The 27,381-nt window shown below is 42.6% G+C and overlaps 3 protein-coding genes across 3 annotated transcripts; 1 reads left to right on the top strand and 2 right to left on the bottom strand.

Annotated features, from left to right (window-relative positions):
- Positions 1-1,626: 1,626 nt before the first annotated feature.
- On the bottom strand, positions 1,627-6,259 carry MTG2 (mitochondrial ribosome associated GTPase 2). Its single transcript, XM_003212020.5, has 6 exons — positions 6,057-6,259; positions 4,626-4,773; positions 3,906-4,021; positions 3,371-3,589; positions 2,616-2,754; positions 1,627-2,240 (listed from the first exon to the last, which is right to left on the bottom strand). The coding sequence occupies exons 1-6, from the start codon at positions 6,201-6,203 to the stop codon at positions 1,846-1,848; spliced, it is 1,164 nt and encodes a 387-aa protein (XP_003212068.3). The 5' UTR covers positions 6,204-6,259; the 3' UTR covers positions 1,627-1,845.
- A 642-nt stretch (positions 6,260-6,901) lies between these two features.
- SS18L1 (SS18L1 subunit of BAF chromatin remodeling complex) lies at positions 6,902-21,697 on the bottom strand. The gene is made up of 11 exons (XM_085241693.1): positions 21,271-21,697; positions 19,247-19,323; positions 18,107-18,191; positions 17,162-17,306; positions 13,259-13,456; positions 12,128-12,292; positions 11,129-11,230; positions 10,632-10,724; positions 9,733-9,852; positions 8,808-8,935; positions 6,902-8,603 (listed from the first exon to the last, which is right to left on the bottom strand). Exons 1-11 carry the CDS (start codon positions 21,337-21,339, stop codon positions 8,577-8,579), a joined length of 1,209 nt encoding a protein of 402 aa, XP_085097819.1. The 5' UTR covers positions 21,340-21,697; the 3' UTR covers positions 6,902-8,576.
- Positions 21,698-21,846: 149 nt separating this feature from the next.
- On the top strand, positions 21,847-27,225 carry PSMA7 (proteasome 20S subunit alpha 7). Its single transcript, XM_085241694.1, has 7 exons — positions 21,847-22,031; positions 23,083-23,209; positions 24,212-24,336; positions 25,531-25,653; positions 25,980-26,099; positions 26,667-26,729; positions 26,988-27,225. The coding sequence occupies exons 1-7, from the start codon at positions 21,936-21,938 to the stop codon at positions 27,078-27,080; spliced, it is 747 nt and encodes a 248-aa protein (XP_085097820.1). The 5' UTR covers positions 21,847-21,935; the 3' UTR covers positions 27,081-27,225.
- Positions 27,226-27,381: the final 156 nt, after the last annotated feature.

Below are 27,381 nucleotides of genomic sequence, written 5' to 3'. Positions count from 1 at the left end.
CCCCCTGCTATGTGCAGGGTCGCCAACCAGCAGCCCAGGCTGCCCAGAGCCACATCCAGCCTGGCCTCGAATGCCTCCAGGGATGGAGCATCCACAACCTCCTTGGGCAACCTGTTCCAGTGCCTCACCACCCTCTGTGCGAAAAAGTTCCTCCTAATATCTAACCTAAACCTCCTGTCTCAATTTAAAACCATTCTCCCTTGTCCTGTCACTATCCACTTCTATCCACTATCCATTTCTCATCTGTTCCTACCAATGGAATGAGTTTCCTTTGTAAATACCTTACTTTCAGAAGAATCAGAGGTTACTCCTCATTTCTATACCTTGTAAGAAGTAGTGTGTACAGGAGACCATCATAATAAGAGACCATAATACTTTAGGAGCACTATCGAAAAAGGTGACCCTAACTATAGCTCTGCATTGGGCACAGTCACACCTGTTCGGCATTACTTTAGACCTTTCACGGGAGGTTACTTCATTCAACAGATTTATATGGACTACAGAAATTTGAAGCTCCAACAAACGCTTGTTCCATCAGTAAAATTGAAGCTATTTGGCACTTTTTATCAACAGAGGAAGGGATATGTGCTCCTGTAAAACCTCCCTGAACCCTGTAAGCCTGTGGTTAAGAACTTGGTCTGTCATCTTAGAACAGGTGGCTATAAACATTAAGAACAAAGAAACCAATTAGAGGATCCATAGGACGTTCTGTTGAGCTGTCCAGCAACCTGCTGTGCTGTTTGCACATCACTACACAAAATGTTCTCCAGTGAAAGCGCTGAGATGGTATGAGCACTAGTCAGTGTGAGGTCTCTGAGTAAAGGGTGTTTAAAATGGTCTTTGTCACTCTCAAAATTCTCAAGTACATTTCGACAGAACACTGAGTATCTGTAAGTACTAAACAGCTGCAAAGTTAAATGTTGCTGAAGAGCACAGAGGCCTAATAGTGCTGCACAAAACCAATAAAGACAACAGAACCAAATATTAAGTTCAACCTCATTCAGTCTGGTAAATCCTAGGGGATGAAGCAAGCATGAAACAAAACATGAGAGCCTCTATGGGATCTAATACTTATGGTTTTATTTTTCCTTGATGATACCTGGAACAGTATCATTGTTTATTACACACAGATTGCTTCCCACACCCAATGAGATGCAATTACTCAGAAAGTGAATTTAAAAGAGGTAATTACCAATTTTACTTTTTTTTCTATTTAATAATTCAAGCACTTAAGTTACACTTGCACTTTTTCAGAACAAAAACCTGCTGCTCTTAAGAAAGGGCACACCCTTGCTTTCTCATTCTTGTAAAGTTAGTTCTAATTCATAATCATAATCACAGATCTCAACCCAACAGCAAAGGGGTATGAGGGTACAAAGACTGAAAGACTGCTCCTCTGCAGTCACAGGCAGCCAGAGGGAAAAAAAAAGGCAAGAAAGCCTACCTGCTAAAGATGCACCACCCAGAAGAACTGAAGTATTTGAGATGAAACCAAACAAAATGTTCCAAGTGACAGAAGCAGAATTATCAGCTTTTCCGTAGAAAAAAATGCTGTTCTAAATCAAAATTTCCCAATTCCTCAAGAAGAAAACACGTTTTGTATACAGTGAGTTAAATAAAAAACTGTTTCCACCATAAAAGCAAAGCATTGCATTTATTTTATGACATCTAAAACACCTCAAAGGTGAATTAAAACCTTTCAACTGAAAGCAGCCCAGACCAAACTCACAAGCTGTGTGCAATACATTCAAAATAAAGAAACAACAAAGAAAACGACACATGCAGATGTAATCTAATCAAATTATGATTTTTCTTCCTTCCAGCAGTTTGTAGTAGCTCTGCTTCCTACCACTTGACTGGGCTCTGCCCTTGTGCTTGTTCCATCTTCACGTAAGTGTCATACAGCTCTTTCAAATGCATTAACAGTTCCTCTAGGTTGTCTCCTGTCAATGCAGACAATGCAATGACTCTGTCATTTATCCGTTCTTTAAGGAGTGGTAGATTAATCCTGGACTCAGCAAGGTCGATTTTATTCCCAATGACAACACAAGGCCTTGTAGACAATCCTTTTTTGTATTGTTCAAGTTCATATTTTAAGTCTTGCAGCTGAATCCATGGCTGAGACACAGAGAGATCCACCACATATAAAAGAAAGCAGCATCGTTCAATATGCCTTAGGAAGGCCATCCCGAGGCCCCGGTTCTGATGAGCACCTCTTATTAGGCCAGGAATGTCAGCAACTACAGTGAGAAAAATTTCACAGTGAATCCAACACACTTAACAACAAGGACAAAGTCTTTCCCGATCCACTGCAAGTGTTACAGAATTACATCACAACACATAAATGTTAAGGATAGCTAATGTTAAACCTGGCTGCTATTATCTTACACCCCTCAGATTTAAGTTATTCCAATGAAGACAGAATTCAGATGGCTAGTTTGATATTAAGGCTACGTATAAGTATATGTGAAATGGGCTTTCAGTTTTTTTGTTACATCAAGTTTGAAGTTCCACAGAAATAATTCAACAGAATTGTTAACTTCTACAGCATTCAAAGATGAAGCTGTGTGACACAAACTGCTGTCAGGATACGCTCAGTGTACTGCAATTTTTACCTGCTACTTGTTCATAGTCTTCATAGCGGACAATGCCGACGTGGGGGTTCAGAGTTGTGAATGGGTAGGCAGCCACTGCTGGCTTTGCGTTGGACAGCGCTCTTAAAAGCGATGATTTCCCAGCGTTGGGAAAGCCCACCTGGAAGACAAGCACCCATTAAAGCCACAGTTCAAGGTTCATTCCAATAATAGTTTAAAAAAAAAAAAAAAAAAAAAAAAAAAAAAAAGCTTTTACAGATGGAGAAACGTTCTCCCCATAGGGACAGAACATTAATTTTGCTCCTTGGTTTTCCTCCTTTATTTATAGGTGACATTTCTCACAAAATACATAGGAAGATCTCCGTAATTTATTTTTTAGTGCAATACTGAAGCCCTTATTTTAATCTGAAAAAACATTACGTCACTTCTCATTTCATCTGTGTTCTAATTTTATCTCCACACTGTAGTGTTCATCTGTAGATTCTGCAGACAATACCTCTGTACATATCAGTGAGCATTAATCATTCATGAATTTTGGACATTGCTCTTCTATAGATACAGTTAATTTTAGCGAAAGTAGGATGAAGCAGCAAGAGTCTGACAGCTCTGCAAATCACTTTGGACAGCCTCCTACCAAATAACAGCAAGAAAGCATCAAGTTGCATCTCAAAGCAAGCAAGCCAAAAGGCCAATAAAAATGTTATCAGACATTATTTCTTCAGTCAATCAAATGTCATCCTGCAACAGGGAAGGTGAAGAACCATAGCAACACTCACCAATCCTGCATGAGCTGTTGTCTTGAGTTCCAGATGGAGGACCCTCTCCTGACCTGGCTCTCCCGGTGTAAAAAATGTTGGAGCTCGCTCTTCATTGGAAAGAAAAAAGCGATTACCTTTCCCTCCAGCTCCTCCATAAGCTGCAACATACTCTTCACCATGTTGAGTGAGGTCAGCCACAACTACCCCGTCCTCCTTTACCAATGTACCTATAGGGACCTTAAAACAAAGAGAGATTAACTTTAGTGTAGCACCTCCAACGAAGCCTGCACTGTTCTGCTTTCTCTAGGAATATTATCCCACGAAGCAAAAGCAAGTCAGGACTGTATTTTGGTCAGATGTACCTTCCAAATAAGTCTAATTTTGATGAATAACGAAAAGAATTTTGATCTGCCTGTGTGCCAACCAGCCCTGCTCCTGCAGGGCAAGGCTTCCTGTAAAAGTGTACAAGATATGTTCTCTTCATGAGTTCATCAACCTTGAAAATGAGCAATGTAAACATAAAGCTAATATAGCAACCAGAACCTTAACTTACTTTAACATAAACACATGCTCCATTGGCTCCATAACAGTTTTTGCTTCCTCCTCTCTCTCCATGAAAACCCTGATAGAAAGGGAGGACTGAAGAAAGTGATTTCGTTTGCTGGTCAGCTGTAAAGCAAAACATGTGCATTTTAAAGACACTGTTTTAGCAGAACATGCAGAGTAGAACTCTATCTTGACTCTTCTTTCTGTTTCTGACTACTACATTAATACATATCTGATTCACTATCTCAACATAATTTATCAGGGAATACTAATAACAGTGTAAGTTGTGAAGTTTAACTGCCTTTACTTATCTGCTTAGGTTTGTTAATCATGCATTTCATTAAGTCGTTCGTTCCAAAATGTATGCAACCATGACAAAATCCTCAGGAAAATATGGCTGGCAGATTAGCAGATTTTGCAGCAGAGTGGTAGCACAAGCAGCCTTACCTAGCTTAAGGGTAAAATATGTTGGGTTATCTTTATGTAGCCAGGTAGAAGCCACTAAAACATTTACAAAATTCCACGATTTTTAAAACACTTCCTAAGAGACTCTTCTAAGGCTGTCAGTATCACTTATACCCTTCTCACCACAGCTCAGAACAAAATACAGAAGCAAAGACAGCTTAGAGAAAAATAACCTCTTCCTTGTGGAAACAAAAAACCAAACCGAGCAACAGGAGTAAGTTGATAAGACAACAGGAAGTAAAGCAGATTTGTTGAGTTTTACCTTTTAAAATGACATGACCTCCATCACCTCCATTTCCACCGTCAGGACCTCCAAATATTTTTCTAGGTTCACTGTAAAAAGATTGACCTCCTCCTCCTCCTTGTCCCCCAACCACACGCACTCTCCGGTGATCCACAAAATAGCGGGTCTGCAAAGATGATGAGATTTGTTGCCTCTAAGTACAGTTTATCACAGACACCATTCAACAAGCTAACTGCCCTATAGAACTTAATAATGTGCAGATGTGCTCCTTTTGTCATGAGTTCCTCTAAACTGTTGTAATTCACAGAAAAATTTAATACAGACTACAAAGTGCATCTCTGACGAAAAAAGGAATCTAATTATCAGTATTTTTAAGAGTTCCTTTAAAACACAGAGAGCATGCTGATACAACCTAATGAAGCAAATACCAGATGTGCAAGTTAAAAAGAGCTCACAACAGAGAAAGTATCTTTCCAAAATGATTATGTACTGCTGACACAGATAGCATACGAGAGCTATTGCACTGCAAACCAGAATCACTCAGTCATCGTGCTCTTATTCATGCAAATAAAATGGAAAAAAGACAAACAGATAAGCTTCTAAAAATTGAACTAAAATCTACAGAGGACATAATGTCTGTGTGGAGGGATGTTCTCACACTGACTCATTGCTTTCTCTACCTGGTGATGAAAGCAATACAAATTTCAACCTATTAAAAACTAAGAAAATTAAGGAGAATGATAAAAAGTAGAATAAGTGGAGTTACTTTTAATATCTATCACAAGCAGTTGCTCAAGGGTTAAGGTGAAGAGAATTCTAGATTTTGGCCTCATTTCTGACATGACTTTAGCATCTGGCTTCTGGCTGTGCTGTGCTTTGGCTTTCCTGCCAGCAACAGCAAGCTGAAGGCACCTATCTGTAGGAAGTGCCAGTGTAAATGTGGGAGAAATGAGAGTTGCACCCATGCAGGTGGGTGGAACTGTTCACACAGCGTGAACGCAGCGTGCAACTCAGCTGCACCAATGCATGAATTGCGTGAGTTACCACGGGGCTTTATACTGAGAATAAGAGTCATTTTTATTAAACTGCCCAAACAGCATGCGTGGGATAAGATAAGCGTTATCTGAAGGCAAGCGAGCGGACAAATGGAACTCGTACACAACGAGAGCTCCCTTCGGAGCAGCGCTGCGAAAAACCCTCTCAGTACAGATCTGGCACCACCACATGGCGACACGGGGAACTCGTTTTAAACTGAACCGTATCGGTACCAGGAGAGAAGAAATTCCATCCACACACGAAGAGAAGGTCCTCTGCGGTTTCTCCAGCACCAAAGGCAGTTTCTCCAGCTGCCTCCTCCACAAGGCTGCAACGCCCCGTGACAAACAGCGACGGCCGTTCGGAGGGCAGGGCGAGGAGCGGAGCAGCGCGGTGCGCAACGCAAGCACTCACCAATTTCTTTTCCGAAATGACTCTTTTTTGCCTCAGCCGCCTGTTCTTTGAGCACGCGGGGCAACTCGTGGAGAAAGCCGGCTCTCGGCCGGGCAAGGATCTCCATACCGACAGCACCCGCAGTCCTAGCGCGCAGCGGAGCAGCATGGCACCGCCGCGCCGGCACCGCCCCGCGGCGCACACAGCGCAGCCGCCCGCCCCGCCCCGCGCGGTGCGCATGCGTAGCGCAGCGCCGCCGGCCGTTGGGAAAGCGCGGGAAGAGCGGGGCGCGCGTCCCTTCAGTGCGCTGTGAGGGGGATCCCCTCAGTCTGCGCCATAAGAAAAGCACCACCAACTTCGCTTTCAGATAACGTTTAACCTAAACAATTTCCAAGCATTCTGTATTACAAAACAGAAAATGGTTACAGTTAATGAAAGAAGTCAAAATGCTGGCATCACGTTGTTTCCACATCGATACATAAAAATGGACAACACATTAAATAAACATTTTTGTTATTAACAGTTAGAAATATTAACACCAAAATCATGTATAAATTAGGAAATAAATGTACAAACTATTTCCAAAGTGCTCTTTCAAATACATTATATACACAACATTCAAGAAGTTCTTAATGTAAGACATTTCAGGTTGGTGGGATGTTGCTGCTTCGTTCCAAGTGTTGTTCGTATTCTCTCCAAAGTATTTCAGCACTTTCAAAAGCCATGGAAAAGGCTGGCCAAGAGCAATATTGCACTCTGGCTACCTGTGGTATTAATATAGCGTAAAGAAAACAAACCTACTTCCTTTCCATTCCTTGATATTTGAGAGTACTTATTTGTATGAAAACACCAGCAGGAAAGATGCATGAAATGAGGACAGGCTGAAAACGCCTTCTGTTTTATCAGTAATGAAAGCATTAATGTTGCAAGGGCAGTGCTTGGACAACATCCCATAGCAAACTGTCCACTTAAAGACTTCTCTACAGGAATAGACAAACTGATGTGAGAGATCTTTTGTTTTACTGTGGTCTTGGTTTTTCAAAACACAAAGTGGTAGAACTCAAAATCCTGCAAGTATACCAGTTTAAACAAACAAAAATCCTACAGCAAAAGGTAAATTTACAGCATAAATTTCCAATTAATCTCCTATTAAAAACTGCTCATTGATTATAACCATACTACTCTCACCACAGAGAAATCTGAATGTGTTATTTCATTTGTCAGTTACAGAAGCACTTCATAAGCGCTTTATTCAACACTCTATAGGGACATATAAAACTGAATGGAAGTGACTTCAGATGCTCATACTGGCTTTTACATACCTCTAGTTCATATTTCTAGATTCTCCCTCTATATGTATTCTCTCACCAGTTGATCCCATTAATAATTCCCCCTCTATATGCATAATATTGTTTCACAATCAAAGCTGAATTTGGTTGCTTTTCTGCCACAAAAAAAAAAAAAAAAAAAACAAACACAAAAAACCCCCACTTTATTTCTGAACTATTTCTGTTAAGCTAAAGAGAAAAAAATACTGTAAAGAAGCATAAATACAGTCAACAACAATAATAATAATAAAAAAGACAATATTTATGCTTATAATTCTTGATGGAAATTTTCAGTAAGGGCTATGGGAGAATCAGAAATAAAGAAGGATGCCAGCCACCTGCCTGTGGAATTTGGCATGAAAATATATGTGCAAGTTATAAAATTTGGAGTAGCATATTTAAGACTGAAAGTTTGCCAGATGTTTTCTCAGCACCACGTGAAGCAATACTGACATCTAGTAGGATGACACTGCAGATCTCTGAACTTCTTTCTGTTTTTCTTTCCATGACAGAAATACCTTCATTTACGTGGATATAAAAAAGGTGCCACTAGTGATTAGCATTTCCTTGAATATAGGTTTTGATCATCTTTCTGTATCTTTTACAACAGAAATAATAGAGTTACGCAGATTATTGAATGATAAGACCTGGGTAGTTTGCCCAGTAGGTACTGCAGAAATTGCAGTTTTATTTTTATAGCATGGAACTGTCTTCATATAAGGAATGAAATCTTTCCCTTATGCTTAAGAAGTGAATGGATTTCAGGGGCTGGCAGGTAACCTGCAATGCATTTAGTTTTAAAAAGGTTGATAACCTACCATAGGACACTTTCCTGGACTGAGATATGACTGAATGGCTTCGTATTTAGTTAGAGTGCAGAATAACCTGGCATTTTGTCAGAATGGGGCACAACTGTGATCAAATGATCCTAAAGCTATTTAGAAACATCAAGAATTGGGGAAAAATTAAAAACTTCTGCGTTGTATCAACATACAGTACTATACACAGCACCAAATATCAAACCATTAAAGCATTGTCTTGTTACCAGTAGTGCACTGCTTCATATCCAGCATGAAATGAACACTGTTCACATACAGACGCTGCTTTGTGCTAAGGGGTAACCAACATATTACAATTAATCAAAACTGCCGGTACATCCAGTTCAAAAGATGGAAATACTATTGAAATGAATCTGACACAGGATCATATTCTTTTATTGCTGGTAATTTCCATATTGTCCCTAGGGGAAAAAAAGAGAGAGAGAGAGAAATATAAATGTTGGAGAATAATATATCAGAGATTTATAAACAGAGAGTTAATTTTCTGCTGGTTTATAAATTCTGAAAGATCCACTCAATATGTCTGCACCAAAATACCAGATAGATTTACGTGCAGAGCTAACAGCTAAATCTGCTTTTTTATAGCAGAAATTTAGACAATTTACCTGCTCGTAGCCATATGGCCTCTGCTGCTGAGCGGATGGTCCTGTCTGAGAAGCTCTGTAACTCCCATATTGCTGCCCCTGTCCCTGTTGGTAGCTGGAATACTGTGAAGATGCTCCTTGTGCAGGACCTGAGGAGACATTTATTATATATATTTATTAATAGGAGTCCATTTGTTACAGGGAGTTCTTATGGTTAGCAAAATGTAAAGCGTGAGGGTAAGAAAGGTTAGCGAGTATATACTGCAAGGCAGTCCCTTGCCTTGAAACTAGTATTTAGAATATCCTTGTTTTCTCCAGCCCCTGTTTTTTGTAATGATTAACCTGAAATGGTTTCTTTCTTCCAGAGACCAAGGATGCCTGCAATTGACCAGTGAACAGTTCACACCTGGTTTGATGACAGTGAGGAACCTTGCTCTGGCAACCAGAAAGGTTCCAAAGCCCTGTGACAGTGTTAGCTGTATGTTCAAATCACTTCCACATTTTTTCTTTTCACCTTGTTTCCTCACCAAGGATTAAAACCTTTGCATGATGTTGCAAAGGAGTAGTGGTTCTCTGGATTGTTGATGGCAGTTTGGATTGTCTGAATTGTTTTTATGTCAGTTGCAAAACTATTAGATGTGTAGGAGGCATGAGAATCCATGCAGTGACCTTCTACCAACACCTCCCAGTCAACATGAGGCACGAGTACTTTATAACTTTCTCAAGTTATCAAGAAAGAAAGCAATGGGATGCTAACATAACAGTTTGGAATGCAGTGCTATGTTAATGGATGTTACTGCCCAATCTCTTTTCATGCTAAGCTGTTTGGCTAGTTGTAGTCTGTGCATGACCAAGGTTAATCAATAAAATAGTTTAGCATAGTTTAGGTGAGGAATGGAAGCATCAAGATTAAGTACTGCAAATACTTGACCAGTGGCAGCTTTACCATATCCTTGCTGTTGTCCTGGGTAACTTTGTTGATTCGGGTATTGCTGCTGGGAGTATGTTTGCTGTTGTGCAGCTCCCTGTTGGTATCCTGCCTGCTGCTGGCTGTACTGAGAATTTCCTAAAGTGGGAAAAATTGACACAGTGTGGTTATGCTTGTAGCAGATCTTCCTCTGTTCCATCTCTAGTGAGGAGCCTTGAGCTGGAGCTCATAGACAGGCACTCTTCTCGGAAACAGATGTTTGCATTTCACCAGTCATGATGAGTTTATTTCTCTAGTGATTTTTAGTTCTTTTGAATGGGAGGGAGTCGTTTATTTATACACATCATTAAACCAGTGAATAAGCAACCTGCTCCCCAAAGGGTTTTTTTCTGCTAAAGTGTTTCAGAAGAAAAAGGCAGAACCATAAAGAAAAGGGTGCCAGGGTAAACAGTTGGTTTCTCAAAAAGCCCTCCCAGTGTATTTTGATCCAGATAACGATGTTTATTCATACATCCCAGAAAGACAACACATTTAGTTGTTACTGATTTTTAAAAACAACTACAATGGAATTTCCATTCCTAACAAAACAGAGTGAAATTCTATCTTAGCTACACCTGAGGATAATTTTTTTTTAATGAACATGAGACTATGCAGAAGCTAGCAATGATCCCTCAAGGCTGCACTGCGTAACTACCTCACCATACAGGTACTGACATGCTGCATACACAGCATGATAATGGTGTTGGTATAGCAGTGGTATAATACCTAAATTTTGTCTCCTGGACACTTAAATAATAGCTAAGTAGCAGTTCAGTAATGTGTGCAGTGCAAGTCATACTTTACATTTCCATAAGCATGCTGTTTCCTTAGTATTTTAGGGGGCTAAAGGGTTACAAAGATTCCTGATATTTTCCTACCTCCTTCATAATAGTGTTGTGTAGAGTCATCAAATGACCTGTCGTAGCTCTGCTCAGTATAGGATGACTGCTGATAGGCATAATCACCATGTCCTGTAAGAAATTGCAAAGATTTAACAGATACATTGTTAATATAACTATATATATATGCTGTTGAATACATACATTACGAAGTTGCTTATGCATAAAAATGGGGCTAAGAGAAAATAACCCAACCTAAGACAGGAGGTTGAGTATGTAGCAAGGAAGTTACACCTACAGATAAATCACTAGCATATACTAATCCAAACTCGGCTTCATGCCCTTTATGAAGCAGTTTGATAGCAGTGTGCACTAATATGTACGTGTCTGTATGCTGCTTCCAGGCAGAGGGATTAGAATGTTCTAACACTTAAAGTGGAAACAAATCCTAATGTGTTTGCCATGACTTTGGATGTGGCAGTCGTGCTGGTCTACACTGTATCAGCACTACAGTGACAACAGTACAGAGGAATTACCATCTGGATAATATTGCTGATTCATAGGTTCTGATGAGCCTTGTCCATGACTGTACTGTTCACTGTAATATTCCTCCTGACCCATGTACTGCTGTGAGGAACCTGCAAGCAAAGATGAGAGAGCACACTGAGCCCATGGACAACTGAATGATGTTTGTTCTTATCTTCTTTTTTTTTTTTTTAAGAGAACAGTATTTACATCTTGATAAGTAAACAGGCTATATATGTTGAGAGCAGTTTCAAAGATGTTTTGCTCACTGGGAAAAGGAAACAACTTTGTACTTTTAGAAAACAAAGCTAGTTGAAATTGAAATTATGCAACTGTCAGTAATAGAAGTCCTAAAACCACTCTCTTGTATGGCAATACCAAAAGTAATGGTGATGTAGATCTACTAATCTGAGATATTAGAAAGCACAGGAATGTATTCCATGCTCATGAACATAGTTAGAGTTAAATATATTTCAATTAGTGTATTAATTTGTTTCTTAGCAAAATTCAGTTTATATTAGAATCAGTCTAGCAGCTTTGTTACCTCTTAGAACTTTTTCCAGAGAGGTGTTAGAGCATGGTGGTATTCTTCTGGTGTTTTCCTTGCTTTGGCCTAATTTTTCCTATTAATTGCTGGCACACTCTATCTTGTTTGCAGAAATGAGTTCCTTGTTAATTGTGCCATTTTACGGCTGATCCAATACCATTCAAAAGAAATGAAAAGGTTTCCAGTTACTTCAGTGAGCTGTATATCAAATTGTTCATCTTTTCTTTTCTGTCTCTTTTAGACAGAATTATTTCTAAATACCTGAAATAGTTAAATAAACTTGAAAAGAGATTAAAGTTCTTCTGATTGTCATGGTACTTCCAGCATTTCAGATTTCCTTTCTTTCCATATGGGATTCCTAATGCATAAAAGTGACTTGGAAATCTTGTTGTCCTGCCTACCCCACAGGGTGATCTCATGGAACTACTACTACCACCAGCAGTAAGCTCATCACAGATCTCACCTTGCTGTGAAGCTCTGTAGGGCCCCATTGGTCGCTGACCCATCATGCTGTTGCCCTGGTTGCTCTGACTCATCATGGCAATGGAGGACTGCCCCTGGTAATGCTGGCTCCCTCCTTGTGCCGAGTTGTAATGTGACGTTGCTGCTTGCTGGTGCATCATGGAGACTGCAATGTACATGGAAAATCTGTTTTATAAAGGGATATGATGGTTGTCTCCCTAGTCTCTTTGGTAGCAAGTTAAAACGTTCAACTAAATTACTAAAATCCTGGTCATTCTATGAATTTTCCACAGGGGGAGATGTTTTCCTACTTTATACATTGAGCTCTTCTTCAGTGTAATCCAACAAGGATGCTATTACACAGTCAGTTCTTGCCATTTGTTTCAGTCACAAATTTGACAACACATCTAACTTTGATTTCTGCTAGTTGATTTAAAAAGAATGCAATCATTACTGCAGTAGGATTAAAGAAATAAAAACTGATATTTGTTCCCAGTTCTTTCTGACTCATTCATTGCTCTATTTGTTCTCTAATCAATTATTTTTTTCTAATCCCATCTCATTATATATCCAATGATTATACAGTTTAAATAAACTGACATCCTAGGATTGATTTGCCCCCTATATTTCTGAGAGAACTAACATTGGACAACCCATTCAATACTCAGCAGCAATCATTTTTACTGGTCAAGAGACAAATTCAGAGCTGTCTGCTAGTCTCTCTCAATGCCCTTCAAGCAGTGTTAAGTATCACAATAAAATCATAAAAATGTAGCAGTAATGTATAAATGATAAATGTGCAATACTCTGGCTGGCAGGCTCCTTCAGATAGGATAAAGGTGCTTTCCAATCCCTCCCACAGCTGTGAGATTTGCTGCCAGGGCCTATCAGAGAGGCTGCCACTCTTTTAACTGTTTTCCACCCCTTGTTGTTAACCGTGACAAGTCAACGTCAGTTAAAACAGGTCTGAAACTGTTCTGCAGCCGGACACATTCAGAGACATCCTAAAGCTTTTCTTCTTGCATGTCTGTCCCTGTTTACAGAAAATATTTACAGAACACATTCACGTGTGGTAAACCTCTGAGGTCACTGAAACGTCGAGTTGGCCCAGAAGGAGGAAGAGGAACTTTACCTGGATTAGACTGCATGTTGATGTTTGTTCGAGAGACATAATTGCCTATCGACCCCTGGCCTTGCATTGGCACATTCTGAGATGCAGGCACTGTATGGCTATAACCAGGCCCAGTTCCATGACTGCTGACACTCATACTCAGAGAGGTTGTGGGCATTGTGTTCTGGCCTGACTGCTGCATAGGCACGTGATTAGGACCTAGAAAAATTAAAGAGAGCAACAAGAAAATCTGTGCTATTATCAGCAATGTACACTGAACATTAAAGCCCTCACGGCCTTTCTAAAATACGGTAAGGCAAAACAAAACAAAAAAATCCTCAGTATTAAAATTCTCTGTTACTGACAGACAAAACTGCTTCCTGCAAAGTCAGAGCGGTGTTTCTCTTCCTGCCTGCCAAATCTAGCTGTAAGAATTGCAGGGAAAAATCAGCAGCTGTGGCCTATAACCAGTTCCTCACAGGCTTCCACATATCTTGCAGGCAGTGAAATTCTCAAATGCCAGCAGTGTCAGATACTTCAGAAAATACACAGACTCTGGAAATATCCCAGCCTTCTGAAATTCTTTCCTTCCTCCTGTCCTGCTGTTAACCCCATTCACACAGATGGTGACAATAGGAAGGCACAATGGTGGCTGATAAACTCTGCACATTGCTGCATTCATTCATTCATCTCCCCTCCAACCAACTGCACTTTGTGACTCAGGCTTAAAAAGCACTAGGGGGCCTCCCCTCAGAGGACCAAGAGGACAAGCTTGTCTTTCCCTTTCTGGAAGTTTGACTGAAACAGCCTCAGACTTTCTGAAGACATATTTTGCAAGTGGCCATCATAACCACTGGTTACAGTACGTGTGCAGTATCACTGTCCATAATTACTGGGCTGCTCCATCTCTGCCCTAGCACTGTGAGTATGTGAGTAGCATTCTGCTTACCTGCCAGTGTGCTGCTTTGTTTTTGTTTTTGTTTTTTGTTTTTTAATTCTGTTGTTATTGGATAACAAAAAAATAAGGAAAATCTGGTCCTGATTTTTGTTATTAGTTGTTGTAAATAGTTTGAATGAGTTTTGGAAAGTTGTTTTCACTGTGTATTGATACTGTAGAAATTATGATAGCATGTATTGTTGCCTATCTAAATTCAGCTGTGTATTGTTGTCTATCAAATTAATTTAGGTAGAATGGAAGACAAGCAGGATCCCTAGAAGAGACAAAATTATATTGCAATGTCTAGATAATGATATTTCAATCTGGTTATTAAGCGTATCTACAGCCTCTGAAAAAATGTTTAATTCTCCTACTGCAAACCTCATTAACTACTCCTAATGATATTTCTAGTCATCAAAAGCAGAAGAGTTGCTGCTGATTATTATATTTTCCTCTCACGGAGAGAAGCAAGCAGCATTTCTAATAGCAAACAAACAGAGCTATTTCTACTGAAATCTGCAGAACCAGAGATACACATACTGCTACAGAGGTCCAGCTCTGTGTTTTGTGAGAGTTTTGGGTATCTTCTAAAGCTGATACTTGTTTTTGCACAAACACAAAACCATGTGGTGTTTGAATGGCATCTGCAGATACTGAGTGAAAGAAACTGGGCTCACAGTAAAGCTCACAGTAAATCTTGCCCTGTTAGCATGGGAAAACGTGAGACTCTGGGCTTTCTTTAAAGTCCTCCCCCCCAAAAAAAAAGTTTGGCTAATTCATGGTTGTAAGGGAAAATACGACAGCATGACCCAATGTATTTAAATAAAAATACTAGAACAATAAGGCAAATACAAAGCATTGAATCTCTTTCATACTCTTGTGAATCTAAGGGAGCTGAGTTTTTCTTTGAAAGGCCTCATTCATGATTTCTGAACAGTGAGGATTCCCAGTTGGACCCCATTCTGTCAGGAGGCAGCTGAGCTTCTCTTAGCTGATGTCTGAATCTACGAGTTCTGCCTGCAGGGCCATGGCATGAAGAATCAGCAACTTGTGGCTGTTGGATTATTTGAAATTTCAGTGGGTTGATTTTTAACCTGTCCCTACAGGCAGAATTATCATTAGTTATCATTAGTGACCTAGCGGCCACTGCTGGTAATTATCATATATTTAGGGTACTGCCTAGTGACTGTCCTGCAGAGATGATTCCTCTAAAGACTAGTGTGAGGACAATAAAGGATAAAAAGTACTAGTTTAATGTCTTCTTCCTTGTCCTCCCCTCTTTAACAATGCTGTACCTGTTCAGTACAGACTTTCATCTCCTTCAGATGAAAAATTTTCACAAGAACTGGAGCCCATACATTCATAATTGCTTGTGCATACTTATGCCTAACTTCCAAAAAAATGCTGTCCAATAATCACTGGCTGATGTTAAATAATTTCTCAGTCTCAAAGCCTATCTATACATGAGGGTTGGGTGCCGGATAGCTTAAGGTGCTAACTCAATTCTGGCTGGCACAGAGACAGCAGCAGGAGGGGCTGGCACCCAGGTGGGTGTCCCCAGGCCTGGGATGGGAGGCTTCTATTCTCACAGAGAGCAGCAGCACATGCCATCACTGCTGCTGTTACCTAGGCTACTCACAGCACACCAGGAGAGGCAGGCTAGTGCATTCTCAGTCACACCTTCCTTTTGAAGAGCAGCTCTGTCTTGAGACCAGCCTCCAGTGGAGCGATACTTTCTTAACAACCTGGCACTGTGCAGGTGCAGAGCATTGGACAAAGAGTAAGCTGCTCCCAGCGCCCAGCTCAGGCTGTTAGCACTGGTTTGGGGGCACACGAGGTGAGCGTGCACCAGCACTGCCTGCCTACCTCTGTTCTGCAAGTGATGCCACTCAGCAGGACTGCCAGGCTGGCTCTTAGTGAGCATTACATTGCTGTAAAGAACTGGGAAGCAAAGGAAAATACAAAAAACCAGCAGCAATAACACTGAAAATGTAGATTCTGAGTAAAAAAAAACAACCAAACAAACAATGTTCAGATTGATTTAGTATAATACTTACACTAGTTAATAAATCTTTCAGAAAGGTGGCACAGATAAATTTCTCTCTACAGCTGGAAGTGTACAAAAGTAGGTACCTCCTCCATTTGTTCAAGAGGTCCTACCAGCCTGACCACAAATAGATTTCTAAAAACTCAGGAGTAATTTCACTGCTTGCATCTGCTCCTGAGTTCTCCTGCCAAGGTCTGTGATTTTACAGTCAGATACTTCTATTTATAGACATTGTTTTTCTCTCTCTCTCACTTTGGGAAAGACCCACATAAACAAGAGCTGACTAAATAACCATGAAGTACAAAATCAATAAATGATTATTAATATTATAGAGTATTAACACAAACTAAACAACAACAACAACAAAAATCTCAGTTAGTTTCTTTTTAGTTGCAAGAACCAAAGAAACAGACAAATGTATATATTTGTCTTATCCATATAAAATGTCTGTGCAGACTCTTTGGCTGCATAGTACGATCCCTGAAAGCTTCTGTAGAGGACAAAGGCTGATGTAACACCATTTTGTTCTCCAAAAGAAATCTATCCTAGAAGAGCTTTGCAATCTAAAGGCTTGGTTGTGCAGTTAGTCATGCAAGCGATCCCATTTCACCCTGGCAGCCCCACCATCTTCAAGAGAAAAAGACAGCAATAGATCATTTTTCTAACTAGAGACTTGGAGGCATCTTGGTGATTCTCATTAGACATTTTTAAAACTGTTTTTGATTTCTCCTATAGAATTACTAAGCAGACTGGAGGCCTCGCAGAACCCAACATCATTACAGACTGTAGCCATTTTCTGATGATTTCAACTGTCCCAGAAATCCCCATCTGCCTGAAAGGTGAGTGAGGAGAGGTCTTTTACAGCTCTGTAAGTATTTTCTGCATTAATGATTTTGTTGCCAAGCAACAGCAAAGCAGCACAAAGGGGACCAAGGCTCACCATTGCTAATCTGACTCTGCATGAGGGAGGAAGGAGGAAGGCCCGTCCCGATTGCATCACTGAGATTGCTCTGTGAATGAAGAGACTGGTTGGATGCACTCTGAGTCATTCCTCCTGGGCCCAAGTTTATGTTTTGCGTTGGTGGCTGCAAACAACAAGGAGGAGAAGCAAATTTTTTGTTAGGTTTTATTTAGAAAAATAATCACCCTCAAATTAGACCAAGCATGACTAAAAACTGCCTCAAGTAAGTAAGTGCTTCCCTCGCTTTCTGAGCAAACCTTTTTTCATTTGACTAGGATGTGTGAATGACATTCAGCATGACACGGGGAAGCCAGCAGGCAGCACAGCAAAGGTCTCCAAGCTGTGCTTCTAACAGAGGCTGGCTTCTGTGCCTATTCCTTTGTACTTAGATACATTTCATTTGGACTGGACTGAAAGTAACTGCTGTGGTGAAATGCCTTCACAAACACTACACAGCTGAGTGTTGACAAACTGACCTTTGCCAAGCATAAAGCTATTGTGCATTTTGTGTTATGCTGGATACTTCTAAAATCAACCAGTTCAGCAATAACTCAATTTTTAAAAGCAAACTAATGCCCAAATACTAAACGAGATAAAATAGTGGCTTTTTTTTTTTTTTTTTTCCTGAGTAAAGAATACACTACGAATAAGCAAAGAATAATGAATCTGGAACAAATGGGTCCTGTTCAGATATGTAACACTGCATCACTTCCAGTATTTAGAAATTAGGCCACTGAGACAGATATTAACACAAATATCTGAAAGAATGTATTTTAAATGCAGTAGAAGTAGCTCTGCACTTGGTTGGTGGTCTACACAACCACTTAAAAAAAAAAAAGGTTTACTGACAGTGATCAGTATCTATACCAAAGCACATTTCCTTCTGCCATAGTAAATATATGTGGTGGTAGCATTGGTACTTACAGCAGGAAGCAAGGACTGCATATTCTGGTTAGAATCTGCTATTGTTGCCAAGTAAACGAGGTTTCTGTGCAAGATTTGTTGGTATCTACAGAATAAGGAGCAAAGCTTATTTGGAAAGGGTTAACAACATGGAAAATTCCAGTTTATTAAATTACATCAGCCCACTTTACATCTGTCAAAGCAAAGTTATCATACTGCCCTATAACTGTGCTGTTGTGCTTTTCAACAGTGTGTTCAACACCCATTTTACCAACAGGTAAACTCAGGGGAAGCAGGAGGTAAAGTACACGCTTCTTTGCAAGCACTTGGAGTGCACTGTGCAGCTGGGAGCTCAGGCTTTCTTTGAGAACTGACACTGGGTCAGCAGCTTTAACAATTAGCCACAGATTCTTCCTCTGTCTAATCAGGGTCCTATTCATAATGAAATTCCAAAACCCAAAACCTGTTTGCCCTGCCAACAAGCTGAGAAGAACAAGATTTTTTCAAGAGTGCTTTAACTGGAGTGTTTACTCAAGTAAGCACCACCTGAACCATTTCTGCTTCTTCACAGCTCTCGATGAACTGGAAAAGTTCATAAGGAAGAACAGGAGGGCATCCAAAAGCAAACTACAGATGTACCACAGTGGAAAGTGAAGAGTCAAACCTGGAGAGTTTGAGAAGAAGGCAAGAGAAAGTATTTTTTAGCATGATTTTTTCTTCTGATAAGGGGAAAATGTGTGGGAAGTAGTAAAACTGGCAAATATGAAGCCAAGGTTGTGAAATGAGTACAAAAAGCGTGGAACTTGGTCATCTCCTCCCAAATGCACACAAGTCCCATAGTATTGCCTTCTTTGCAGAAAGGTTAGGTGACCTTTACTGCTCAAAATCTTCAACAGCTTAATTTCCAAGCAGTAGGTGAATACATTAGCATGGTTCTCCAGAATTAATAATCTGTTAAAAATATTCTAAATACTAAATTCTCAAATACTTTGGGGAAAAAAATAACACCCTCTATCCCAAGAACAATATATAGTTTGTAATACAAGCAAATCTAACAAATCAGTCCAAGCACTTTCTCACTGATCAGTGGACAGCACTGGTATGGTACAGCCCCTGAGAAAAAGGACTCCAAAAACACAGCCCGAAACTCATCATACTCACTGAGTACATTCTGCAGTTTTCCCCTTGCTCTGATAATCCATGATACATTGTATTAGGTGGTGATTTTCATCTAACATCTGCATAAAAGAAACACGATCACAACATGTGAGAATCGTATTAAAGACCTGAGTTTCTGTGATACTCCACATTTGCTCTCCGTAGCCACAGATGGCGTTCTGGGCACTTTGCTCTGGGATATGACCAAGTATCTACACATGACAGCACAGTCCTTGACCTTGAGATGCAGAGGGCCCCCGAGTTCTGATCTCTGCCACCCACAAGAAAATGCAGTTCACTGTCCTAAAATCGCTGTTTGGTGAACATTTTAAAGCAGCGCCGTCACTGCTGTGTGGCCAAAAGCTCTGACTTCCAACACACCAGTTATCTTCCGGTGGTCCGTGCTGCTGGAATAACTCAAGCTTTGAAAGACTATTGAGTTAATAAATAAAAACAGGCTGCTTTTATATTACATATACAAATAACAACACTCTTGTTTTTCAATGCCATTAGAATATTCAAAAAATCTGGCTTTAGTGGGAATTTGTAACGAGCCCAGCACGTGCCCTCTCTGACTGCTCCATTTCTTACACTGAACTGGAACGTCCATTCAGTCACTGTGCCTACAAGCCCCCTGCTCAGCACCGTGCTTTGCAAACAGCAAATCACTGCCAGCAGCCCACCAACACTGACAAACAGTCCTGAAGTCACACAGTAACAAATGCACCTGAGATAGGGAATGCTTTTACACATTGCTGGTAAAGAAATACCATTTCAAAGCTTCCATAAAGTTCATCAATATGAAAAAAAAGGAAAGTGTTTGAAAATCAAAATGAAGATATTTGGCTGTCCTCTGCTTATGGATACAGTCGTGTTTTTAAGTACAAATTTCTGAATTAGAAATTCTGCCCTACCCCCAGCCAACCTGGAGGTTAGAGGGAAAAAAAAAGCCACTGGGATATTTCACGGCTTAAATTTAATTGCTCACAACACCGTGTGTGCTGCAGGAGCATGGGCTTCATTTCCAGATAGTGCCTGAGATTTCAGTCACACTCCTCAGGCTCACAGGCAGGTCGTTCTGCCCAACCTCTCTTCTGTAACATTCTTCCATGGAGGATTTTTCCCTAGAAGTCACAAATTGGCACTAGAAAATGGTTTGGCTGCAAAACCTACTGACGATCCGTTCGTTGCTGGGTTAGCAACAACGCTGCCTCACTGGCCATCATCTACGGACCGACCACGTACAACACCTACACCTCCCTGCCACCGCACTGCACGAGCTGCAGGAACAAAACGCCTTCGTGGTGGGGAACGCACCCACATCAGCACGAGTACAAATGACAAATAGCGGTCAAAGTGAAACATGCATGTTCTTTATTGAGTCTCCAGCCTCTTCCTTATACAGTTACCTTTTGTGGGAGGGACGGAGGGTTGGCAGGTGCACGCACTGCACTCCCTGCTGCCAGCCCTCCGGGATGGGAAACAATAACTTCCCAACTGGGAGCCCTTCTGTACCAGACCCGTGTGGAGAGCTCAACTGCAGAGAAAATCTTCAAGACCTTTGTCATTACACACCAATAAATACATCACAAATAACAGGAACAGCAGACGAAAAACACCACTGATCGCTGCTCCCTCTGGCTTCTAAAATTCCAAACGCAAAACCCTTGCCAATGCAATAATTTATTTTTTGCTGATATGCCGTCAGAAATTAAGCATATATTTGCAAACGCTATTGCATTTTTCCACTGCATTATTGTCCGTCTTTTCCCCACCAGCAGCAGCCAGCGTGCCAGCGGATTTCATTCCGTACCCCTTCTCTGGCTCTCTCTGCAGCGATCTGCACACCTTTGCTTTGTTCCACCTCCTCCTCCTCCTCCTTCCCCCACCTCTCTCCAGCTGTCCATCTCTGCAGCCCTGGCCATGCACGAGTTTCCCTGCTCGCCCGCAATCTGCCTCCTTCCACGGCTGCGGGAGCACGGACGGAATCACGTCCACCCCATCGGTACAAAGCATGCTGTTTTTACCTTCTGGATAGTTTGCTGGGTCACCTCCCCTTTGCCTCTCGGGCGAGCAGAAGCAAAGGCAACCGACATGGTGGGCTTTTTTTATGTGCCTATAATATATGGGTCCCAGGCTCTAATAATATTGTTATTATCTGCCTGCTATTGCCGTGCGAGGATTCTCCGCAGTGCGCGGGCAGGGGAGGTGTCGCACATGGTACGCTCTGAGCCCGGCGCCCAGCGGCGGCCAGCGCGCCCCGGAGAGGCACACGCCGCCCTGCGCCCGGGGCCGGTGCCGGCAGCTCGGGGCGGGGGGGCTGCGGGGCGGATTTGCGGGAGGGGAGGAGAGCGGCCGCCCGCCGCCCCGCGCCTCTCCCCGCCGCCGCACATGGTGCGTCCCTGCCGCCGGGTTTCCTGTCGCAGCCGAGCGGCATCTCCCTGCCTCCGCCGGCCGCCGCCAGGTGCGCCAACTGCGTAAGGGCGGCCGCCATCTACGCCGAATGCGTCGAGCGCCGCGGCCGCCTTCGCCTACGCTCGTTGCGCAACGCCGGCTCCTCGCGCAAGGAGCGCGGAGGAAGCTTCGCGGCTGCAGCGTACGGAGTTAGCGCAGGGGGCGCCGTCGGCGTACTCCGGAAGCGGGCGGGGGATGAGTGTGCTGTTTTGAGGGAGGCGGCGCGCGGCCGGCAGCCATGAGCTACGACCGGGCCATCACCGTCTTCTCTCCGGACGGGCACCTCTTCCAGGTGGAGTACGCCCAGGAGGCGGTGAAGAAGGGCTCTACAGCGGTGAGCGAGGGGAGAACGGCGGCTCCGGGCTCGCCGCGGGGCCGGGGCGGGCGCGGTAGGGAAGGAAGGAAGGCAGGCAGGCCCTGCGCACGTCGCGCCGCGGGGAGCCGCGCCGCCGCTTCGCCGATGGCCCCGCGTCGGGTCCGCGCGCACGGAGCGCCACGAGCCGGGCGGCGCCACGGGAGAGCCGCGAAATCGACGCTGCCGTCGGCGGAACCGCGCGGTTGGGCGGCGCTGCTGAAGCGCTGTGCTGTGCTGTGCTGTGCTGTGCTGTGCTGTGTTGTGTTGTGTTGTGTTGTGTTGTGTTGTGTTGTGTTGTGCTGCTCTGTGCTGTGCGGGTGTCCGGCGGACGAGAAAGAGGAGAGGCGAATGGGAATGGCTTTGTAGCCGCTGCCTTCAGTGTTCGCGTTGCGCCGAGGTTCTGATGACGAGGAGTTTTACTACGCGGGGAAGAACGTATCGCTTTTCAGGGATACCGGGAAGGAAACCGCCGGCCTTCGGCTGGGCGCACGCGGCCGGCACTGCCCGCATCGGCTGCTGAGCGGCAACGGACGCGGCCGTCCTCGCCGCTGGTACCGCTGAGCTCCTCGCAGCACAGCTGCCCCGGCCCTCCGTAACGAGGCGCAGTGCCAAATAGCGTTGAGTTTTTCTTACGGTACGGCGAGGGAGCGACCTACGGCAGGCTGCCCCTGTGTTTGATGTGGCAGCTTTAGTGCTGCTCCTGCCGCAGTGGCTGCGGGAAAGTGCTGGCATTGGAGAACACGGTTGGTAGGAGGGGTGGGGATGTCTGCTAGGAGTCACACGGATTTAAATTGGCGAAAGCAGCTGATGAAACTGCACTCGGGAATTGAATGCAATTTTTGTTACATCAGTCCTCTCCCGGGCTGTGATAATAGGAAACAAAGCACTTCAAGTTGAAGTTTATAACGTTTGCTTTGCTGGCTTTTTTTCTCTCCACCAGGCCCTCATTTCAGTATTCTGCAACCTCTTTAGGGGACTTAAGTTAACTTTTTTTTTTCCCTCCCCCCTCTTTTCTTTGAATGCATTGAAGGTTGGAGTCAGAGGGAAGGACATCGTTGTTCTCGGCGTGGAGAAGAAGTCTGTGGCAAAACTTCAGGATGAAAGAACTGTACGGAAGATCTGCGCCCTGGATGACAACGTCTGCATGGCTTTTGCAGGTATGTGATCCCTGCAGAGTTTGGGGTTTGGTGCAGCAGTTGTTAGACTGCCTTTGGGTGAGGTTATGGATTCGTAGGGCGTATATAACTGAGTGAGGGCTGTGGGGAAGGAGCATATTTCCAGTTACTTCTACTTTTACAAATAGGTGTGGATAGGTCCATAGGGCATAGAGGGAGAACCAGTGATTAAATGAGGACGAAATATTGGTTAGAATTCACAAAGTCTCTGAGTTTAATGTGAGGATGAAGACTGAGAAGTAACATTATCAACGCAGATATAGAAATACACTGTTTAACAATATGTGAGCTCATATATACATGTCAGCAGATATCTCCTGCCTGTAAGTAATTCTTTGTATCAGTATTCATAATGCTTTAAGAGGAGATCTGATTTGAGATTTGAGCAGGCAAAAGTACTGATTTTTGAGATGTAGTGTGCCTTGCTTCCTCAGCTGGGGATTGTGATATGTGCAGGTGGATTCACAAGCTTAAAGAAGAGCTCTGTAATGGAAACAAGGCTCCCAGCTGAAGATGGCATTGCTGGCCATTTTTTGTATAATACATAGCAGCTAACATCATGCTGCTATAGTTCCATCAACTAGACGAGATTTATTGTGTAGATAAGCTGATTTATAGAGAGGGGTATTGTCAAAGGAAATGTAGCCACCGTACGTGAGAATTGAAGCTCTGCTAATTTGCAGTTAGATTGAATGCTTTCAGTCTCTCAGGGGGATTCTGATTACCTGGTTCAAAATTGCATGTTATTTAATAGACAATCATGAAATCTGTAAACAAAATGTATGTAATTCTGATTCACTAGCTTATTTCTGTTGCCTTTTAAATGATGTCCTCGCTCAGCAAACCTAGGAAAGCGTGAACTCTTGTGTGCTTTCCTTCCCTTACTGTTGGCACTGACCTTGTGAGCCTTTTGGAGCAAGACAAGCTGTCTGTGCTCATGGTGTGAACGTGAGTCTGAGCACAGCAAATCCACTGTCATTGCAGGGCTCACAGCTGATGCCAGAATAGTTATAAACAGAGCTCGTGTTGAATGTCAGAGCCACAGACTCACCGTGGAGGATCCGGTCACCGTGGAATACATCACACGTTACATCGCCAGCCTGAAGCAGGTGTGCTGTGTGGGGTCCTTCTGTCCATCCGTCCTGCTGTGCAGTGCTGCAGGAGCTGTGCATGGGCTGCGTCCTGCTCTGCTGGCAGAAAGCAACAGAACGCTCCTGGTTGTTGGAAATAAAAACGTAGTAATAGAACATGAGGATTGATTATCAGCTTTCCTCAAAAGATGAAATTAATTAGTGCTTGTAACAGCAGTGTAAGTACATTGGTGATGTTATCAGGGACGCCGCCCATCTGTGGCTTTAATTCATTCTCATCATGGCTGTGACGCATTTCCTGTTTCGGTTTTCCTTCTAAGACATCGCAGGGAGGGATGAGAGGGGAGCAAATTAATGCAGCACTTAATAGGCTTAGTTTGATATTCATGAATTTAAGATTAATGACAGGGTCAAAATATGCCCAACTGCCTTCTGTGGTAAAATTGTTCATTTGCTGCTGGTATATTGAACTAATTTTCAGCAACCAGTGGGGATGAGCAAAAGTCTTATTTATGACGTGCTAGCACAGTGATGATGACAGTAGTGTGATGCTTGTGTTCATTACTAGCGGGTCAAAGCAGAATCTCACTTTGTTCCTTTACAGTAATCTCACATCTGTGTATTTCATTCTGGCATGCTTCAATCTCTCTAAAAGTAGCAGCAGTAAATCTTGCAGTGCTGCTGTTGGGCCTCCGTGCTTACGGTCACTTGTGGTGTGTGATGCGCAGCTGTGTTACAGCAGCGAGCAGAAGGGCTGTGGCACTGCCTTTCCCACAGCCGGCTGCCATCACAGGTGATGCCTGCTTTGTCATTCATGGAATTGTTGCAGATCGTTGCTGAAAACTGGCTTTGTGCTCAGATGTCATCCTCCTGCTCAGCCTCCTGAGCGTGCTTGTCAGAGCACAGCGCCGCACCCGGGCATACAGTATCTGTCAGCAGCTCCTGGCAGACAAGAGTCTCTCCCTGATAGTTACAGTGGTGCAGGAAACTTCAGTGGATGTTAAGAAGATTGGCTGAAAAGTAAAGTAACCGCTTCAGTTGCTTGGCTTATGGCCTTTGGTAGGGCATGGAATCCTGCCTTTAATAGGTAGATGGGTGAGAAAGCCTCCTGAAAATATTTCTGATGCCTTTTCTGGTTGTAACACAGAATGTCTGCTTTCTGCTCTAACAGTAGAGCTGCTTGTGAAATGCATGTCTGTTCCTTCTGAGCAGAGGTACACTCAAAGCAACGGTCGCAGACCTTTTGGTATCTCTGCTCTGATCGTGGGATTTGACTTTGATGGAACCCCCCGGCTGTACCAGACCGATCCCTCTGGCACGTACCATGCTTGGAAGGTGAGCTGGTTCTGCCTCTTCTGGAGGTGTAATGAAATATTTCAGAGTTACCATCTCCTTTAAAGAGGGATTGATGGAGAAGGAGATGAAAAAAATCCATTTGCAGGGAATGGCTACCTGCAGTTAAGCTCTACTTGGGAAATTTTACCTTGTTTTCAGGTACATGCGAGTGCCTGACTGCTGACTCCTTCTGTGGTGGGGGAAGTAATTTTGTGTTCAATCTCCTGAAAAACACACAGTGATCACAGAAGGGTTTCAGATCATCTAACTGTACAGCTCCCATTCCTTGCTAATTCCAAACTTCTTCCCACCCCCATCCATTCCAGGCTAATGCCATTGGCAGAGGAGCTAAATCTGTACGTGAATTCCTGGAGAAAAACTACACTGATGAAGCCATCGAAACAGATGATCTGACTATTAAGCTTGTCATCAAGGCTCTTCTTGAGGTGAGTCTCCCTCAGGAGCTTTGTGTCACTCTTCACCTTGTGTTTGGATTGACTTCTTAATTGTGAGTACGCTGAAATCTTCATCCATGTGGCAGCATTACAAAAGCATCTATGAAAAGTGCATTTGTTGTTTGCCATAGGTGTGGGGTTACATGCAATCAGAGTACTTCAAAAAACTGTGCCTGTAACTTACATGGAGGAACTTAAACTGCAGTCCTCATGAGAGGGAAAAAGACTTCAGTTCTTGCAATTAATATAAATGAACCAAAGATGCACTAAACTCCACATGCAGTATGCTTTGTCTTTGTGTTGAAATTTGAGATGAGGAAAGCTTAAGTCAAAATTCAGATGGTGGAAATGTGATGGTTTTAAGTTAAGCATCAGCAGGCTGTGTTGATGCCAAAAAGAATACTTCATTTTTGGGGATAGGTTTTCCTACTGCTAGGATAGAGAGGTTGGAGCTAAAGAAGTACTCCTTTTCCACAGCTGTTTTTCCTAAAAGATCTGAAAGAGAGGTGTTAAAATTGTTTAAAGGACCCACTCCTAATGGTGTTAACTTCTGTTCAGGTTGTGCAGTCTGGGGGAAAGAACATCGAGCTGGCTGTTATGAGAAGAGATCAGCCCCTGAAGGTAAAGGCAGCTTTTCTCCCTTTGTAGCCAATTTCTCTGATAGCACTGTTGTGCATCAGCCCTGACTTCCACTCCTTCATCTCACATCCTGCACTGGCAAATATTTGTTTAATAGTAGCAGCCAAGGAATGTTGTGTCTGCACAATGTACCTGTGTCTCTGGAAATAGCTGTTAGCTTTCCTGCCATGTCAGAGGTACTTAAATAAGATAAAAGTCTCTTAAGTGGCATCTTAGAGGTTACTGTTTTCCTTTCTTTAGATTCTAAGCCCTGAAGAAATTGAGAAGTATGTTGCTGAAATTGAAAAAGAGAAGGAAGAAAATGAAAAGAAAAAACAGAAGAAGACATCATGATGAACCAAATTCAGCGCTTTAGCTGCTTCTTTTTAACTGAAGCAATGGGTTATTCTGTATAGACAAGATGTAGGCATTCCGTTTATTCATACTGTGCCCCTCTGGAGACCTACAATAAACCTACTGATTTTTTTTTAAGCTCTTATTTTAGAAAGATCTGTGTGTTCCTGATATTTTAATCACTAAAGATTACTTGATCAGCTACAACGTGCAGTGGTGACCCATTAAAGGATGAAGATTGGTTGCATTTTTCTTCCTGACATCTTTCTTAGTGAACAGTCTCAGTTGTCACTTATTTTCT

This window comes from Meleagris gallopavo, chromosome 22 (genome assembly GCF_905368555.1).
Source record: "Meleagris gallopavo chromosome 22, MGAL_WU_HG_1.1, whole genome shotgun sequence".
In the NCBI taxonomy this organism is placed as follows: Eukaryota; Metazoa; Chordata; class Aves; order Galliformes; family Phasianidae; genus Meleagris; species Meleagris gallopavo.
This window is presented reverse-complemented; position numbering and strand designations above follow the sequence as displayed.